Genomic DNA, 18,494 nt, shown 5'->3' with positions numbered 1-18,494 from the left:
ACATTCTCTTTTCCCACCCCTAAGCAGGAGCTGTGCTTTATAGATAATAATGTTAACTTTAGTATCTGAGTGCTTGCTGATGTTTGTGGAAAGCCAAAGTGCTGTTTTTGATTTTTAAATATCGTGCCTCACTAGGGAAATTAAGTACTTTATCACATGATCACATTATTTTAGAATGATTATCTTCAAGGGAGCATTGTTCATGGCCATGGGCCCCATATTCGTGTGGGAGGTTTTCAGAAAAATCTTTATTGGTAGCAGATGCCCTTATGGTACAAAACAGTGATGAGCTTGCATCTTACCAGCCAGCAAATGTGTGTTGGCACATTCTTACAAGACCTTGACAGCCCACTTTCCACCCTTTAGTTTTTTAATCATCGAGGGGCGCTTGTCTTTCAGTCTAGAAGTAGACTAGAGCTCCTTGTCACCCCCTTCATTCTGAATGCAGAGAAGAGCGGAGTTGAAAGTACTGTGACAGCTGTGCTTCCAGGGCCCAGCTTCTCAGGGCAGTGCAGCATGGAAACAGCACAGAGGGAACAGCACCCCAGGGCCTGCGTTCAAATGCCTGTGTCCAAATCCCCGCTCCCTCTGTGATGTAGGGAAGGAGAGTAGTAATGGAACCTTCTTGTAGAGCAACAGTGAGAATTAAGCACAATTTATGTGTAAAGCATTTAGCACATTTACTAAGTGTCTGGCACTTAGTAAGTGTTTGACAGATGTTCCTGTGTACATCATCCAGGTCACTGATGTCAGCCCTCTGTCATTCCTGTTGAGTTAGGTGGCCAAACCCACATACACATCTGGAGCAAACACTTTTCAATGGAATCACTGTCCTCTGCTTAGGGTGGCGCCAAAGGATTCCTTTATCATGAGAGGAGATTTCACATGACTGGCCTCATTCCTGCCACGTTGCTCGGGTGTAAGTAGCAGGCATTCTAGGACAGTGAACAGTGTAGGGCATCTGCTTTCCCATCCTTTTGTTCTTTGCTTGCCTTTGTGTACAGCATATTAGTTGTTGATTCAGATATACCAAGGGATTTCTTTTTCTTTTTGAGGACTTATTGAAAGACGTTTGATTTATAGGAGTTCTTCACCCACCTCCACTCCCAATTATTTTCAATTCTTCCATTTGCATTATCATTTTCTGATAAAATTCACACTGCATGGGGCAAAATAGCTAAGCCTGTGGAGAAATAGCACATTTTAGCTCTGTTTATAGTTTTAAAGATAATACTTATTTTTAGTTGTCTCCTTAAAAAGCTTTTTATTTTATCAAATCTGATACATTGAATATTGTACCTTCAGAATTACAAGTGACCAGGAACTTGTGGTTGCTTCTACCCCGCCCCAGTGTGGCTGTGGATCAAAAGAGCTATCGAGCTTGTGTTAAGAGCACACACAATTGCATTTCGTGACAAGCCAGAATCATTCCCAAGCAGCAAGACTAAAGCTTTAAATCTAGAATTTTATAACACGTCAAATCCTAACGATGATATGATATCATAATATAATGTAAGCTAATATACTACAAGCCCTAGGGAAGGAAATGGTAATGTATTCCAGTATTCTTGCCTGGGAAGTCCCATGACAGAGGAGTCTGGAAGGCTATAGTCTGTGCAGTTGCAAAACAGTTGGAGGTGACTTAACTACAACAACAGGAATCGCATACCTTATTTCCTTATGCTTTGCAGATTATAGTGGTTTTTTGTTTTTTTTACAAATTGAAGGTTTGTGGCAACCTTGCATTAAATAAGTGATCAACGCAACTTTCCAACATTTGTTCACTTCCTATTTCTTTGTCACATTTTTCTAATTCTTGAAATAGTTCAAATCCTCTGCTGGTAAAACAATTATGATTCACTGAAAGCTAAGATGATGGTTAGCATTTTTTATCAGTAAATATTTTTAAATTACAGAATGTACATTTTTTAGACATAATGCTGTTATGCACTTAATAGACCACAGGATAGTATAAACATAACTTTTATATGCACTGGGAAATCAAAAAATTCATGTGACTCACGTTGTTGTGCTGTTTGCTTTCTTGTGGAGGTCTGTAGCTGAACCCACAGTATCTCTGACCTCTGCCTCTATAATATAGTCATGTGAGTGTTCTATAACTTAATTTTGGTATATGGAACTCCCACTTGTACTCATTCAGCTTTGCCATGATAGACTAGGAGGCTCTGCTTTTAGTCCCACAGTCACAGGGAAGATGGAGAGTTGGGAGAGTGAAGAGTGCTAGAAGGTATTGGTTTTCGCCATCTTCTCACCCCTCTCCCGCCAGCCCTCATCATCAGTAGATGAAACTGGAATGCTGATCATGTGGTTTCATGTTACTAAAAACATACATTAATGAGATGGCTCAGCAAGGGTAGGGATGTAACCAGTCACTGTGGAGTAGTTTCTCTGAATTTGCTTCTCAGTGATACCTACTTCTTATTCTTAACAGGGCAAAATTCTTGTTGGTGCTGAAATGGCTTATAGTCCACTTGCTGGACATGGTGGCAGACAAAGCTTGATTATAATTTGATACTCAGTTCTAGACCCAATAGAGAGAGTAGTACTTTGGATGTTTACTTGTACCTACATGGATATTGTACCTACATGGATATGTCAGCCATAATCTTAAAATGTTAAATCATAAAATGACTTAAGGAAAAATATTACTAAAGATACTATTATTCCTTATAGATACATTACTTAGCATACTAGCCTTGAATCAGTTGCTTATTGTCATATAGTTTCATGTGTAAGAATACATACTAGGTTATTCAAGTATCTTTGTGAATATAAATAAGGAGGAATTGGAAAGCTGTTATTCAATCATGTTTGCAGTTGTGCAGTGAATGGAGTAGAGGAGTCATAGAAAGTATTGAAGACATCCTAGTCTAGGGTTGGAGAAATGCAATCACAGAAGAAACATCAGAGGATAGTATGACTTTTCATGGCAATAAATTTGAAAGATGGTAAAGTCAGAGGAGAAGCGGATTGCACTAGGAACTGGCACATGAGATGGACAGAGAGAAAAGAGAGGAAAGAGTCTTTCTAAAGGAGAACTCAGAGCAATGCCTCAAGAATGTGCTGACTCCCATGTTCAAATATGGTTCCTCACAGCTCTAAATCAGTTTGCAGAACAACAGAAAGAGTAGCCTGGTATATTGTTGTTGTGTCGTTGCTAAGCTGTGTTCAGGCTGTTTATGACCCCATGGACTGTAGCCAGCCAGGCTCCTCCATTCATGGGATTTCCCAGGCTAGAATTCTGGAGCAGGTTGTCGTTCTTCGAGGGATCTTCCCGACCCAGGAGTCAAACCTGCATCTCCTGCATTGGCAGGTGAATTCTTTACCTCTTAGCCACCAGGGAAGTCCAGTCTGCTGTATAGTGATAAGTAATAGGGAAGTTCTTTCAGAGAAAACACTTTTCACTGACCCAGACTGGAGTCAGATCCTAAGGCTTCTTAAAGATCTGTTGCAGTCGCCCGCCAAGGTGAGCGTGGTCCTCCTCTGGCCTCAGACACTGATTGTGTGGCACGGAGTGCACATTCTTAATGGTCCCAAGACTCTACTATCTGTATTGTAGAATGAGGTTTGGGCCAGTTAGTCTTTAAATGCCTTCCATCTTTGCATTTTTTAAACTCTCTGTCTTTTGGGCAAATGAAAACACAGCTGTCATCCTTACTAGTGACATTATTTTGAAAACAGGATAAAAACAGGAATAATACTCTTTGTTGAAAAGTAATTTTTACAAACTTTTTGGAGTTTACTGTTTGAACAAAATTTTGGAAGTATGATAAAAGGAAGGAACCCATTTGTATAGATGTTCTATTATTTAAAAAAATTTTTTTATAGAGCTTGCCAAAAATAGAGCTGTATTATCCCTTTTCTGGAGCGCTGTTTGGATTTCTTTCCTGTTGCAATGAGATGGAAATTTTATAGAGCAGTCAAGGAGTTCAGATACTCTTAGTTTCTTACCAAACACAGCACTTAGATAATAACCCTGCATGGCTCTCCCTGCTTTGATTCTTGTCCTGAAGGAAGGAGGTTTTCACTTGAAAACTCTTGAACCTCAGAGTTTGTGTAATTGGATCTCATTAAAGTGGAGGGAACCATAAGGTGGTGATGCCCTCAGCGGCCAAGGCTCTGTGAGGAGTCCAGGGTGAGTGCTGGCTAAACAGATTGTGCACTCGGGCGGAAAGTGTGGGTCAAGGCAGAAGTTCATTACAACTAACTTTAACTTTAGAACTTTCACTTTTTAGGGAATAATTTTCTCCCTGGCTTATATGTAGAAAAATGCACATTAAAAACAGCAGACTGGATAACAAAAGTCCTAAAAATTGTAGTTTTACTAAAATAAGGGATCTTGCCAGTATGACTCTTCTCCCTGTCTTTTGGGAGTGAGTGTAGCCTCTTTAGCGTACCTTGCAGAGGAAAGAGGAATCTGGTTGATTCCTCAGTGTTCCATTGAGAAGCAAAAATAATCGCATGACTCTTCCAGAGGTTTCAGACTTACATGGAGATTTTCCTAACAATGTCTTATAATCCATATTTTATTTCTGTTTTAAACATTTCTTTAATAGTATCACAGCAAGAAATATTTATCTTTCCTAGAAATACTGCCATAATATTTCTGATTAGGATGATTTTCTGTTTTTAAAGTCCTTTAAATTTCATTGTATTAGTAATATATTCTTATTGTTTGTGTTAGTCATGCAATCATGTCTGACTTTTTGCGACCCAATGGACTATAGCCCACCAGACTCCTCTGTCCACAGAATTCTCCAGGCAAGAATACTGGAGTGGGTTGCCATTCCCTTCTCCAGGAGATCTTCCCAACCCAGGGATCGAACAGAGGTCTCCCACATTGCAGGGGGATTCTTTACCATCTGAGTTACCAGGGAAGCCCTAAAAGCTTTAAAAACCATAATTTTTTTGATTTTTTTTAATGACAGCAACCTGCATTTCTGCCACCTCTCTTCCCTCCCATCTTGACTAATTCAATCCAAAAGCTGTCAGCTTGGGTTGAGTAAGGTGGAAGATCAAATGACATAAAACCTAGAAGCTATAAGAGAGTAAATATTAATAGATCAGTAATTTTAGTACATAAAATTTTAAAATTCTGCATGAAGAAAACTAAGCTATGACGTGAACTGGGGAAAACTTTTGTTCAAAGAACCAATTTTCTTTGTGTGTAAAAATGCTAAGTAAAAAGCCAAAGAAGGAAAAGGTATGTAGAGATTTTGTTGTACCATTTTGTAAAATAATGTCAGAACATGCCCCAAAAGAGCAGAATTATTAAGCAGTTTCTAAGGAAAAGAACCTTCAATAGCCATTAAGATGATAGTGTGAAAATTCAGTGGTGTCCCAATTGTGGGTGATTTTCTGCTTCTATTTTCTGTGTTTTGAGTAAAACAAAATAAATCTCCAATAAGCAATACAATGTTATCAGGAAAAATAAATGCTTTATATATATAAAAAAGAAAGAACAGCAACCCAACAGAGGGTCTGCAAAGGAAAGGAGCATACTGTTCATAGAAAAGTCTCCTAAGCATATGAAAAAATACCCATTCTCACTCATAAGAGCAATGCTGTAGACTAAGATACTACTTTTTATGTGCTAGTTGGACAAAGATCAGAGTTAAAGCACTTTTGAAGAGTCCCTGAGGAAGCAAGCACTTTCAAAACTTGCTGGGTACGATTATAAATTAGCACAACTTCTGCAGAGCACAATTTGGGCACAGCTAGCAAATTTACTAACACAGGTTCCCTTTGACTGGGAACTTGTCCTGCTGGCATCCTCCCACATAAACTGATAAATGTATAAAATTATTCATTGTAACATCATTTGTAGCAGCAAAAGAATGTGAACAACACAAATGTCAATCAGTGGGGGCTGGGGTGTTTCTACAGTGGCTCTACAGCCATTAAAAAATTAAGCAACTTTAGGTAGAGTGAAATCTAAGGTATATGTTAAGAGAAAAAAATAAAATATAGAAGTATGTGTGTAGCATGCTACCATTTGTGTCAGAAAAGGAGAAGGGGTAGTTAATCCTATTTGCCTATGTGCATGGTGTCTCTGGAAGTACACATGAGATACAGTCACACTGCTGTGTCCAGAGTGAACAGCAGGGCAGCTGGAATACAGGAATTGTCAGACTTTGCAATGACCTTTTTGGGTCTGTGACTTTTTAACCATAGGAATTTACCTATATAGTAAGTACATATTCAGTTGAAAAAAAGAAAACACCTTTCAGACCACCTAAAAAAGAAATGTCATAATTATCATACTTTACAGGCCATAAGTGTCAGGTAATATTTTCTTTGCTGTCTAGCTGCAGATGCCCTAGCTATCTGTCTCAAGTAGGATTAGTTACCAAATTTCCTAACTAAATCATTTCTGGAATGATCCCTGTGTGAGATTCTTTTAATGTCTTCCTATCTGTTTTATTTAAAAATTTTACATGAATTTTCAAAACTGAGATCTGCTTGTGGTGAGTATTTTTTTAATTGGCTATCTTTGACATGTTTTGATAACAGATATTATTGAGACTATAAAAGAATTGGGAAGGTTTCTTTTCCCTTGTTTCTCAAGGTGGACGCAGTGAATTGAACTGTTCTTAATATTTTTCCATGGAAGTAATTGTAGTTTTACTCAACAGGAAGAAGAAGGAAATACTTGCAAACCACAAAAAACTTCCTGGCTTCAAGATTGTATTTTATCATTATCTCCAACCAATGATCTTATGGTTATAGCTCGGGAACAAAAAGCTGTATTTCTAGTGCGTAAGTACTCTGTAATTTTCATTTATTTTAATGCATAGAATAGAAAATGGATTAGGGAGAAAGAAAACATGTTACTTCTCTATCATATGGTAGCATTTGATCGTTTGATATGTTGCACAGCCCTTTTGATTCTCTTTTATTTCTTTCTCTTCCCCTTTCTTTTGCTTTCTTTTCTGTTTCTTTCCTTTCTGTTTTTCATTCTTGGCTGCAGATACCCTAGCTGTCTCTCTCTGGCACTTCAGAAGCAGTTTTGGGCATTGCCCAGTTTTCACAAGGGGCAGTTAGAGCTAAAAAGGCCACTGATCCCTTCTTAGCAATAATGTGCATTGGGTGACTTTCAACTCTAATTTGAAAGCTCACAGTACTGTTGTTTCCTATTTGGGGTATAAACTTAGCTTACAATTTTTGTTGAAGATTAAATTTAAAGTTTGGCTATATATAGAATGTGAAAAACCTCACTGATCAAAATAAGGTCTTGTATTAAATGGGTACCGAGTGGTGCCATTAAGCAGATTTGCCCTTCAATAGCATAAATCTATTAGAAAATTTTTCTCTACCAATTGAAGATAAAAGTTTTATAAAGAAAAATGGTGGGGTAATACATAAGAATTAATAACTTTATTATATGGATTGAATTGGAAGAAAGACTAAAGATAGATTTTTTTATAACAACCTTATAAAAATTTTAAAACATGTTTACTTATAGAAAGACCCACATCAATTAATATAGAACTATTAATTCCTGCACTTATCATTCTAAAGGAAAAGAATGAAAGTAATAAATTCTCTGCTTTAGTATGCTGTAATTGAAGTTATTTTGTGTGATGATGTTTGGTTTTTTGTTTTTTGGTTTTTTTTTTTTTCAGCAAAATGGAAGCATAGTGATAAAGGGAAGGAAGAAATGCAGTTTGCTGTTGGTTGGAGTGGTTCTTTAAGTGTTGAAGAAGGGTAGGTACCAGTTAGTTCTTTTTGTCTCTCCATATGTTAAATATATATGTGAAATTGTTTGACTTATATATCAATCTGCTAAGATGTTTCGTCATTTGGAATGTTGATTAAATGTATGTTCATTGCAGCTTTAGAGATTGTAGAGCGTGATTTGGGCAGTAAATTTTAATTTTATTAACCATGTAATTATTAATCAAAGAATCAAAAAAAAACTCTTGTGTTTGGAGAGGATTTACAGGAGAGTGCAAAGAGAATTCCATAATATCCTGTCTACATTGTGTCTTTTCCTTCAGTTCAGTCACTCAGTTGTGTCAGATTCTTTGTGACCCCATGACAACATGTGGTCCCCTGGAGGAGGGAATGGCAAACCACTCAAGTATTCTTGCCTTGAGAACCCCACGAACAGTCTTTTCCTTAGCTGTTTATTATTATTATTATTTTTTTTTTTTAGCATACCATGTGGCATATGAGATCTTAGTTGCCCAACCAAGGATCAGAACTGTGTCTCCTGCAGTGGAAGTGTCCACTTTTAACTTCTGGGCCACCAGGGAAGCCCCTCATTGTTCATTTTATTCCGCCAAGAAGTCAAGGGCTGCTGTGGTCCTCTCTGCTTTGTTAGCACTGGGCTGGTACTTAAAGGGGACAGTGCTACATTAATTCTTAAAACTCATAAATACTTAAGAAATGCAAGTTAGTAAATTCAAGTTTCCTACCGACCGGTTAGAGTTTTAAAACCAGATCTCTAGTATGGTTCTGTGATGGAGCTGCTAGCCTGGAACCTACAGCCAACAATTGTTTTCAGTTAAATTTTTATGACTGAAAGTTACCTAGTTGGAATGAATAAGGTTCTTTAGACTTTAAATTCAGATAAAAGACAATCAAGTAGAAATCTATAGCACATGCTGATACTCTGTAGAGACTCAGTGAATTGTTTTCTACTCTCGTCAAAATAAATGCTGTTTCTCCTTGAGTCATTAGTCTAAGCATTTTGAAGACATTTAATTTCTGTCAGAAATGCACATGCAAGGTTCAGTTACTTTAGGGCTTCCCAGATGGCTCAGCAGGTAAAGAATCCACCTGCACTGCAGGAGACACAGATGTGGGTTCGATCCCTGGGTCAGGAAGATCCCCTGGAGAAGGAAATGACAGCCCACTCCAGTGTTCTTGGCTGGAAAGCCCCATGAACAGAGGAGCCTGGCAGGTTACAGCCTAGAAGATGGCAGAGAGTCGGACACGACTAAGCACACAGGCACGACAGGAGGGCCGAGGCCGTCAAGAGCCTCACCCGCTTATGCTAGTGTGTTACTTTAATATGTTTTCAGTTACCTTAGAGACAACAAACAACCAGAAAGATTCATTTTGTTTGGTGTCTAGTTTGATGTATGAGGAAGAGGATTTATAGTTTGTTGAATAAGCTGGTGATGGTCCTGAGTTTTGACAGTTTAAGGAAGAGGTCATTAGGAGTTATTTTAATTTTGAGGCCTGTCTCTGGGCATGGGACAAAAAAAGAAGCCAGCCAGTTGAAATATGGCAAGTCTCTAGAATCACGTTCTCAACAGAAATGTCGTTTGCCTGTTGTGTGATTGCCAGTTCCTCCCACCTTTTGCCCAAGTTCTTCACTGATGTGGAGGAGAGGGGAACAGTGGGAAATGACTGCTTGGTGATCCCTTGATGTTTTCTTACTTTTGTGTATAATCAGTTGTATACGGTAAAGGTTTACTTTTTTACTTTTATACTTTTCATGACAATACAGAATGAAAAATACTGTTTTTTATTAACCTCAAGTGAATGTGATATTAGCTTTATGTGAATGGGTTTTTTTACCCTCCTTATGGTGGAGTTTTGCTCATTTTTTAAATTTATATATTGGATACAACTGGTCCACAGAGCTCGTCTTCCAATTAATTGTCCTTTAACATCCAATCAGAGAGATACAAAGTCATTGATAAATTGATTGGGTAAACATGTGATTTTGTCTTTGTTTTTAGGGAATGTGTAACCAGTGCTCTGTGCATTCCACTAGCAAGCCAGAAGAGGTAAGGATAAGTTAGTAAGTAAGTCTTTTTTTTTGGTTTGTTTGATGTATGAACTCTTAAGATCATTGATTTTGTTTGTAACAGGAGTTCCACTGGACGTCCAGACTGGACCTGCATCGTGGTGGGCTTTACTTCGGGTTACGTACGCTTCTACACAGAGGTGAGTTGAGTGTTACGCAGTTAAAAGGCACCATTTGACTGGAAAACCTGGTTCCGCGTTCCCATTACACTCCTTTGTGATTCACTCCCTGCCACTTGAATGTGTAGTTATTCCTCATGGGGGTGAAGGCTGGAACGGGGGAGCCATGGTGGTAGAAAGTTCTGCTGTAAACTATAGAGAAGAGAAGCCTTGTTCTTCTGCAGACAGACCACTTGGCATCCCTGGAAGACTTCTGGGGGAAACGCTGCTCTCTGCCCAGCCACGCCTGTTCAGGTATATTGGTGAGAAAACAAGCAGGGCTTGTCTCTGTGCTTCCTCCTAGAACGGCGTGCTCCTGCTTGCCCAGCTCCTGAACGAGGACTCAGTGCTTCAGCTCAAATGCAGGACCTACGAAATCCCACGACATCCTGGCGTCACTGAGCAGGTAGCCTAAGAGATTGTGTCCAGAGGGACAGTGGCTTTACTCTGGAGTAGTTTCTTCTTCCTTCTTGTTGAGTGGAAACTTTAAGGTATCTTCTCGTGGCACAGTTAGCTCTGCTGTCAGATTTTAGAAATAAAAGCTATTCATAGCTGAGTAAGGAACACCAGTCTTGCTTTTACTTACTTAATGAAATATTGTATGCTTTGCTCTACAGTGAAATAAAACACTTAAGTTAGAAACCAAAAGGTTTTCTCATTTTTAAAACGTAATAGTGAGTTAAGGTAAAAAATGGTTTTATATAACCTTATATCTTTTTTATTTGGATGTAGGTATTAAAAGTATGTAGAGTAAAAGATAAAAGATTTAGCTGTATTGTTAATAGTGCTACTATATTGCACTAACCTATTTCTCAGAAATGGGGTTATTCAATTTTTATTTACTGTGGAAAATATTTTATATTCATAGAAAATTTTGATAGAGAAAATAATACTATTGAGTGTCTAAGGCATACCACAGTTTTCACTTCTTCCTAGGTGCTGTGTGAGATTTTGGTTGTCTCACAGTCAAAAATTTTGATTGTGTCTACAGTAATTGTAGAGCCACATAAATCAATACGCTCTTGTTCAGCACATCTTGTGTGGTACATTGTCAAAACTATAACATGCCTTCTCTCTTTGTGCTGTCCGGCTTCCAAGAGGTTTGAAGTAAGCAGATGTATATATATTGTGTTCCTTTGTGGACTTAAATTGTGTGATAAATGGACTGGAGTGAAATTTAACCAGTAAGAAAGACTAGACTAATATCTTAATATTGGTGAATGAGTTAATCAGTAATATTAAGCATTACCTTATGAGTTGCTAGTTTACATGAACAGAATAACTTCTGTGCAAATTTAGAGAAGAGGGAGCTCAATTAGGACTAGGGTAATAAAGGAAAATTTCATTGAGGAGGTAGAGTTTGAATTAAGCCTTGAAAATGGGTATAGAACTTAGAAAATTAGGAAAATATGTTAGGTAGTTAGGAAAAAAAAATCAGGGAAGATTCAAACATGGAACTGTGAGACAGCAAAGGAACTATGTTAGAAACTGTCAAATAGTCTGAGTGACAAGATTGTTCATAAATTTGAAAGCCAAGTGAAAATCAGAATTGCTTCAGAATATTCAGAAGCTACTAGAGATTTATGAGAAGGAAGTAGTATCATCAAAGGAATCTTGAAAGACTTTGTTCCAGATGAATTGGATTTGTGAGAATCTGGAATCAGGGAGGCTAGTTATCCTATTTTTTCAGTTATCAGTAACAGAGTGCAGTGCTGCGAGCTAGGACTGGAATGGCTGTGGGAAGAGGGAGGAACATTTGACAGGACTGGGTTACTGTATCAAGATGCTAAATTTTTTTTTTTTTTTTTTTTTTTGGCTGTATCTCGTGTTAGTAGTGGCATGGGCGATCTTTTGCTGTGGCACACAGACTCTCTAGTGCTCAGTCTCAGGGGTTGCAGCATCTGGGCTTAGTTGCTCCACTGCATGTAGGATCTTAGTTCCCCTACCAGGGGTTGAACTTGCATCCCCTGCATTGCAAGGCAGATTCTTAACCACTGGACCACCAAGAAAGTCCCAAGGTGTCAAATTTAAAGAGAAAAATGAGTTGGCTCTAAGATCTACTGCATGAGGCATGCCATTGACGAAGTTGGAAGAAGGGACTGCCTTGGTAGTATACAGAGATTATAAATTTTATTTTGTACATGGTTGAGGTGATGATAGGAAATAAAATGAAAATAGCATTATTCCTGTAGTGATACAGAACTACCCCAGCGGCACAAAGGCTAGATTGAAGATGATGATTGAAGTCGCAGATACTGAACGAACTTGTCCAAGGACCCGTTACAGGAAAATGAAACCGAAGGCTGGAGACTTAAGTTATAGTGCTGATCGTAAGGAGTTGGGAGGAAATGGGACTATTGCAGGAAACAAACAAGGAACTGTTGGAAATCCAAGACGGTGATCTGTTTATTGAAGCTGCCTCTCAAGAGCCATTTCCCTTTTTTAAAACAAAACAAAACAAAACAAATTCCCTGGAAGATGAAGGTTCTTTAAACACTTTAAACTTGACTGTGTTTGTAATAATCTGTTTTTAGAGCTGGTGGAAAAATATAACTTACATTTAAATACTTGCTTGCTGTTTGCATTTGTGAGTCAAAATCTTTTCACTGAAAACTGTTTATTAAACACACGGAGGGAAGTCTTTGTTGTTACTCTGTATTCTACAGAAGGATCTTTTGGTCCAATATACATCAGTGTGTATATCAGAAAGACCTATTTGCTGCATCTTTAGTGCACTCCCACATCTATTAAAGATCACAAGAGCAGATTTCCTTGTAATTCAGTTCTGGGGCAGTGAGTGTAGTAGGTGGGATAACTGATCTTTGCAGGAGAAGATTTCAACAGGAGGTATTTTTCTGGAATGCCAAAGAAGCCTCTTCTGTGGTTTCTGCACAAAAATCCCTATCATTTAGCATAATTTCTGCAGCTTTTGGACACTGGTGTTTGTAAGAGTTTCTTTTTCAGGAAAGCAGTCTTGTTTTGGAGATACTGGGCTAGCTGGTGATTGGCTCCTCCCTGTCAGGGACCTCTCTCCCCCCGCCCTGCTCAGTGGACTGCGTAAGCTTAGCATTGTCAAATTATCGTGTGAACCCCGACATCAGCTCCCACCCCTTGTGGCCCACAAAAATGTTTAAAAATGGAAACACCCAGAAGCTCCAGTGGCGCAATCGGTTAGCGCGCGGTACTTATAAAAATGGAAACACCCAATAGTCCAGTAGAAAAAAAGGACAAGGCAGTTCTCAAAAGAAGAAATATAACTGGTCGACAGCATATGATAAACTTTTGAACGTTACTGATAATCTCAGAACTATAAGCAGCTGCATTTGGATAATTTTTCACCTTTCAGATTGGCAGAGATGAAGATTAACAAAGCTTGGTGACAGAGGGAGAATCCAGGCACTGTCATGTATTGTTGGTGGAGTTATAAACTGATAGGTACTTTCTTGAGATAGTTTAATAATATGGATGAAAATGAAAATTGTGAATGCTTTGTGACCCAACAGACCTCCTTGAAGGAATTTAGATCAAAGTGATGTGAAAAAATACATACAAAAGAATGTTTACTGCAGTGGTTTATAATAAAGTATTTCTTTCATTCATAAACTTTTATTTACTGCCTGTTATGTGCCCAGCGCAGTTGTAATCACTGAGAATCCATATTTGAACCAGACATGCAAAGTTTCTGCTTTTGTGGAGCCTACAGTTTGGAGGTGATGGAGGGTAACCAATGATGAACAGCTGGAGATTTTCCAGGATGTTTCCAGCCTCTGATAGGTGCCGTGAAGGAAGTAATCATGTTGATGAGATTGAAATGAGACAAGGAAATGGAATTGATGTTTGAGACAGAGACTCAGGAGTAGCCTTTCAGAGCACCTGCATTTGAGCCAAGATCTGAGTGATCAAAAGAAAGGCAGGCAACGACTCGAGAGGTGAAGGTGCAATGACCTTTGTGTTAAGGGTGTAAGGGGAGAGGGACAAGATGATATTAGAGGGAGAGGCCCCATCTTGAAGCTTGAGTAGAGTTCAGGTTTTACTCTTAAGTGCAGAAGGGAGCCAGTGGAGAGATTTATTAAGGGCAGTAGTTTGTTCTGCTGTGTCTCAGGAAGATCACTCCAGCTGTGGAGTGTGGATGGTAGAGAAGGAGAGTGGAACCAGCAGGCCAAACTAAATGTCCATCAGTAATAACTGAAATTTTGGTACATACGATGCAATACAGCATTGCCACAACAAAAGTTGATTTGCTCACTTACTGAAATGGAAGACTATCATTGATACATTACTGAGTAAGGGAAAACCTGTTACAGAATACTGTATATGGTATAGTCTTGTACAAAAGTGTGTGATTATGTATGACCCTATATACTGAAATATGTCTGGGATTTCAGGTGAGTTTCTTTTTTCTTCTTTTTACTTTTATGTGTTGTTTGCATCCATATAGTGACTAAATTTCACTTTTATGAAACTTGTACTTTTTTGGGTTACTCCCTTTGTCTGTCTTGAAAATATTCACCATGTACAAAGGCTCATATTTGAGAAGAATTTTAAGTCCTTGACCAAAAGGCATTCAAAAAAAACAAAGTCTGTTTGTTTTTTACTATTCCTCTACCTGCTATTGTCTTATGTGTTTGGTGTTTGATGGTTGTTTAGTTATAGTATTCCTTTATTTTACATTAATCATGATATTCAGCTATAACAGAAACATATGCTTATTTGGCAGTAATGGAAATATTTCTTCTTTCTTCTTCCTTTAACAGAATGAAGAGATGAGTATATTATATCCAGCTGCCATTGTGACTATTGATGGATTTAGCCTTTTTCAGTCTCTTCGTGCTTGTCGAAATCAGGTAGCAAAAGGTAATTTGGGGCAAGAAATAGCTAACTTGTGGTGATATTTGCCTTATTTAATTTAATCTTCTTAGAAAACTACATCTTCTAAATTAAAAAGGCCTTCTGAACTGATTCTATAGAGAAAAAAACAACAACAACCCACTACTATAGAAATGGGAATGTAGTAGATTGCTTCCCTGGTGACTTAGATGGTAGAGAATCCGCCTGCAGTGTGGGAGACCTGGGTTCGATCCCTGGGTTGGGAAGATCCCCTGGAGGAGAGCAAGGCAACCCACTCCAGTATTCTTGCCTGGGGTATCGCCATGGACAGAGGAGCCTGGCGGGCTACGGTCCATGAGGTTGCGAAGGGTTGAACATGACTGAGCAACTACACACAGTAGATTGCTTAATTGATAAGATACAGGTGAGGACTAGACCTCTAGCTCTCATGTTGCCAATTGAACCGTTGGCTTTTTTCACTAATTTAGCAATATGTTTTGGCCAGTTAAGAGAGAAGTTAAGCACTGGGATAGAGAATTCAGTTGCATCTCACTGAGGAACTAGATTTCTCAATAGATGAGCACTACTTGGGCCAGCATACCAAAATCTTGTGATTCTGCTTTGCTTCTGCTCTCTGGGGGTGAAGAAAGCAGAGAATGTGCAGGGGGCGTTTTCCTCACACTAGGCAGGACTCCACAGGCAGGCAGCATCGGCTGCTTTTAGCTAACTTGAAACACTTCTGAACAGAGAAAACTTAAGAGACCTAAATATAATCTATGTAGGCAACTATGTGAGTTCCAGACTTTGGCATGAAATGTGCACTTTAACCTTCCCTACCCATAGTTTAAACTCTGAGGCTATTTTGTCTTTAGAAGAGGATATTGTGTTTCATCAAAGATCAAGATGCACTATTATTTTCTGTTCCACTAAGAAGCAAAAATGCTGCCAGTAAGAGTCACACCATCAGTTTTAAGGTTCCAGTTTTAGAGATACTAAAATAAAAGTACAAAAAGCCCCAAGTTACTGCAGATACCAGTGTTGGTGCTGACTTACCCCATTTTCTTCTGGTTTGGAATAAAGGAGCCTTCATGGCCCTAAAAAGAGCAAAGTTTTGCTTGTAAATCATTTAGCTCCCTGAAAGTAGAGTTTAATTAAGATGTGCTATCCAATTCATAAAGATTGTTCATAAATCCAAAACTAAACGGTAAGACACAGAAGAAGCAATTTCTTCTAGGAAGAGAATGCAGCATCTCACATTGCAATAGAACAGTTTTCACTGTTTTTTAACAGGTTGATATATAAGATCAGTATGTTGTTGGTTATGTGGTTCTTTAGTAGTACATGCTTTTCTGTAAAGTCAGAATTTGTTTGAATTTTTATGCCTATTTTCATAATCTTTTAAATTATTTAAATTTAGTCCACGTAAAGTTTCAATGTCTGTTATTTTGGAGAAATTTCAAATAGTCACCATTAATATATATGTCATTTTTATAGAAATTTCTATAAGAATTTTCTGTAGGTTTAAGAATTTTGTAATTTTCTCTGCATAAGAATTCTGCAGTAAAATAAACTAGAAATAGACAGTTATGCTTTAATTGGTATCATTAGCCATTTCATTTTTACTATTTTTGAATTGCCATTTATTTTATTATGTATGAGATCATAAAGCCATTTTATCACCTAGCAAGTAAGCAAGCCACTTACTGCCCTCTTACTGTAAGTTGCTCTAAATATCTGATTACTTAGCTACAGATTGTTGTGAATCTTATTTCACAATAGGAAAACTCTCTCTGCTTGGCCTTACTCTCAAATCTGAAGTGCTTAGAGGATTACTGTTTTCCTTTGTCAGAGTACTTTTCTTCACCTTCCTGAATAAGTGACGAGAATCCAGCTGTATTCTAACACATAGCCTGAGAATGTACTGACAAGTGGGGTCTTGTGCATGAACCTGTGGCCCAAGGTGTAACTACTGCTTTTCTTTTCATTCCTCATTCCCTAGGTGGAAATACCATGGTCAGTGGTCAGCATTTCCTTCATTTTCCTGGGAGTGCTGTCGCTGTTAGCATATCTTTCTGTCAAGCCTGGTCTTAGCTGTTTGCATTTGAGATCTTTCTGTTTTCTTCTGTGTGCTTCTGCTGGGTATACCACCAGGTTTCACTAAGACACTGGTTGCTGCTTCAAGGATTTTATTCACTGTCTTTCTCAAGAGGGAGAAATTGCATACTTGGCTTCAATTGCAATTTGAATTCACCTTGATTTTTGATGGTAGTCTAGAGTTTTTAGTAGTGTTTTCTAATTCCTTAAGTGTTCCAGAATCTCTTATGTCAGCCAAGTTAGTCTTTTAATATATGCATTTTATGTATATTGTCTTGGTGTGAGTAAATCTCACTGTATGCATGGTTTATATTACTTTATTTTTAATTACTTTAGAATAATCAAGTTATTATATTTTTGACGATTTTTGGTAAAACTTAATTTTCGCCATTATATTTAAGTTTGGTTTGTCTAATTTTTATCTTTGACAGCTGCAGCATCAGGCAATGAGAACATCCAGCCACCGCCATTAGCTTATAAGAAATGGGGTCTACAAGATATTGACACAATTATTGATCATGCTAGTATTGGTAAGCCATTACTAGTTCCAGTTCTTTTGGAACTTACTTCTTATACTCTTTGATAGAAGTATCTCATTTATTAGAAATGTAGATTTATTCTCAGGGCTTCCCTGATGGCTCAGTGGTTAAAAAAAATCTGTCTGCCAGTGCAGGAGACTTGGGTTTGATCCCTGGATACTGGAATATCCCCTGGAAAAGGAAATGGCAACCCACTCTAGTGTTCTTGCCTGGGAAATCCCATGGACAGAGGAGTCTGGCGGGCTGCAGTCTGTGGGGTTGCAAAGAGTTGGACATGATTTAGCAACTGAACAACAACAATAACATTTATTCTTATGTGAAAAGAAAATCATTGTCTTCAGTGAGACATTTGGAGGGTAGTTCAGACTTAGAGATGATCATAAGTTAATGTCTTTAAGGAATGGTAGTGATTTTAGTAATTATGCCCTTAGCATAAGCAGTATTGTACAGGTTTTTCGTTGTTTTGTTTTTATAAGATTGTTTTTTAATATGAGCTATTTTAAAAATCTTTATTGAATTTGTTACAGTATTGCTTCTGTTTTGGTTTTGATTTATTGACCATGAGACATGTTAGATCTTAGCTCCCTTGACCACGGATCCAATTGCACCCCCTGCATTGGAAGGCAAAGTCTTAACCACTGGACCATCAGGGAAGTCCCTACTGTACAGCCTTGGATCACCCACTATTTGACTTAAGTTTTATACAGATGAGTTTGATTCATATAATTGCCAGATCAGTCTTCTAAAAATGTAACCTTTAGATCAACAGAGTATAGAGTAAAGCGTATGTCTTCTTGTGACCTGTATTTGAAGGCTTACTGTGTTAGGTGTGAGGAATGCAGAGATGGAAAGACTTGTTTCTGCTGTCAGGATGCGTACTGCTGGTTGGGAGAAACATGTGAAAACAATTACCGTATCACAGCATGACAGTTGTCAGAATCAGCAAGTGGACCTACTCCTCCAGGGGGGAGTAGAGGAGAAGCCCAAGGAAATCAGGGAACTGGAGGTTGACCTCAATCTGAGATTGAAAGAATGAGTGGGACTTGACCAGAAGGACAAGCGTCAGGGAGGCACTTCAGTGAACAGGTATCA

At 38.2% G+C, this 18,494-nt stretch overlaps 1 protein-coding gene across 2 annotated transcripts in view; it reads left to right on the top strand.

Moving 5' to 3' along the window:
* Nucleotides 1-18,494, top strand: part of RAB3GAP2 (RAB3 GTPase activating non-catalytic protein subunit 2) — a 103,813-nt gene that overhangs the window by 31,689 nt on the left and 53,630 nt on the right. For both annotated transcript variants that reach the window (XM_065938357.1, XM_065938356.1), the window contains exons 3-9: nucleotides 6,657-6,780; nucleotides 7,647-7,728; nucleotides 9,717-9,764; nucleotides 9,849-9,924; nucleotides 10,247-10,348; nucleotides 14,697-14,796; nucleotides 17,295-17,393. In XM_065938357.1, coding sequence (XP_065794429.1) covers nucleotides 6,657-6,780; nucleotides 7,647-7,728; nucleotides 9,717-9,764; nucleotides 9,849-9,924; nucleotides 10,247-10,348; nucleotides 14,697-14,796; nucleotides 17,295-17,393 — 631 coding nt within the window. The remainder of the gene's footprint in view (nucleotides 1-6,656; nucleotides 6,781-7,646; nucleotides 7,729-9,716; nucleotides 9,765-9,848; nucleotides 9,925-10,246; nucleotides 10,349-14,696; nucleotides 14,797-17,294; nucleotides 17,394-18,494) is intronic.

Source organism: Muntiacus reevesi, chromosome 5 (assembly GCF_963930625.1).
Source record: "Muntiacus reevesi chromosome 5, mMunRee1.1, whole genome shotgun sequence".
NCBI lineage: Eukaryota > Metazoa > Chordata > Mammalia > Artiodactyla > Cervidae > Muntiacus > Muntiacus reevesi.
The sequence above is the reverse complement of the archived record's forward strand: the minus strand, read 5'-3'. Positions and strand labels throughout refer to the sequence as shown.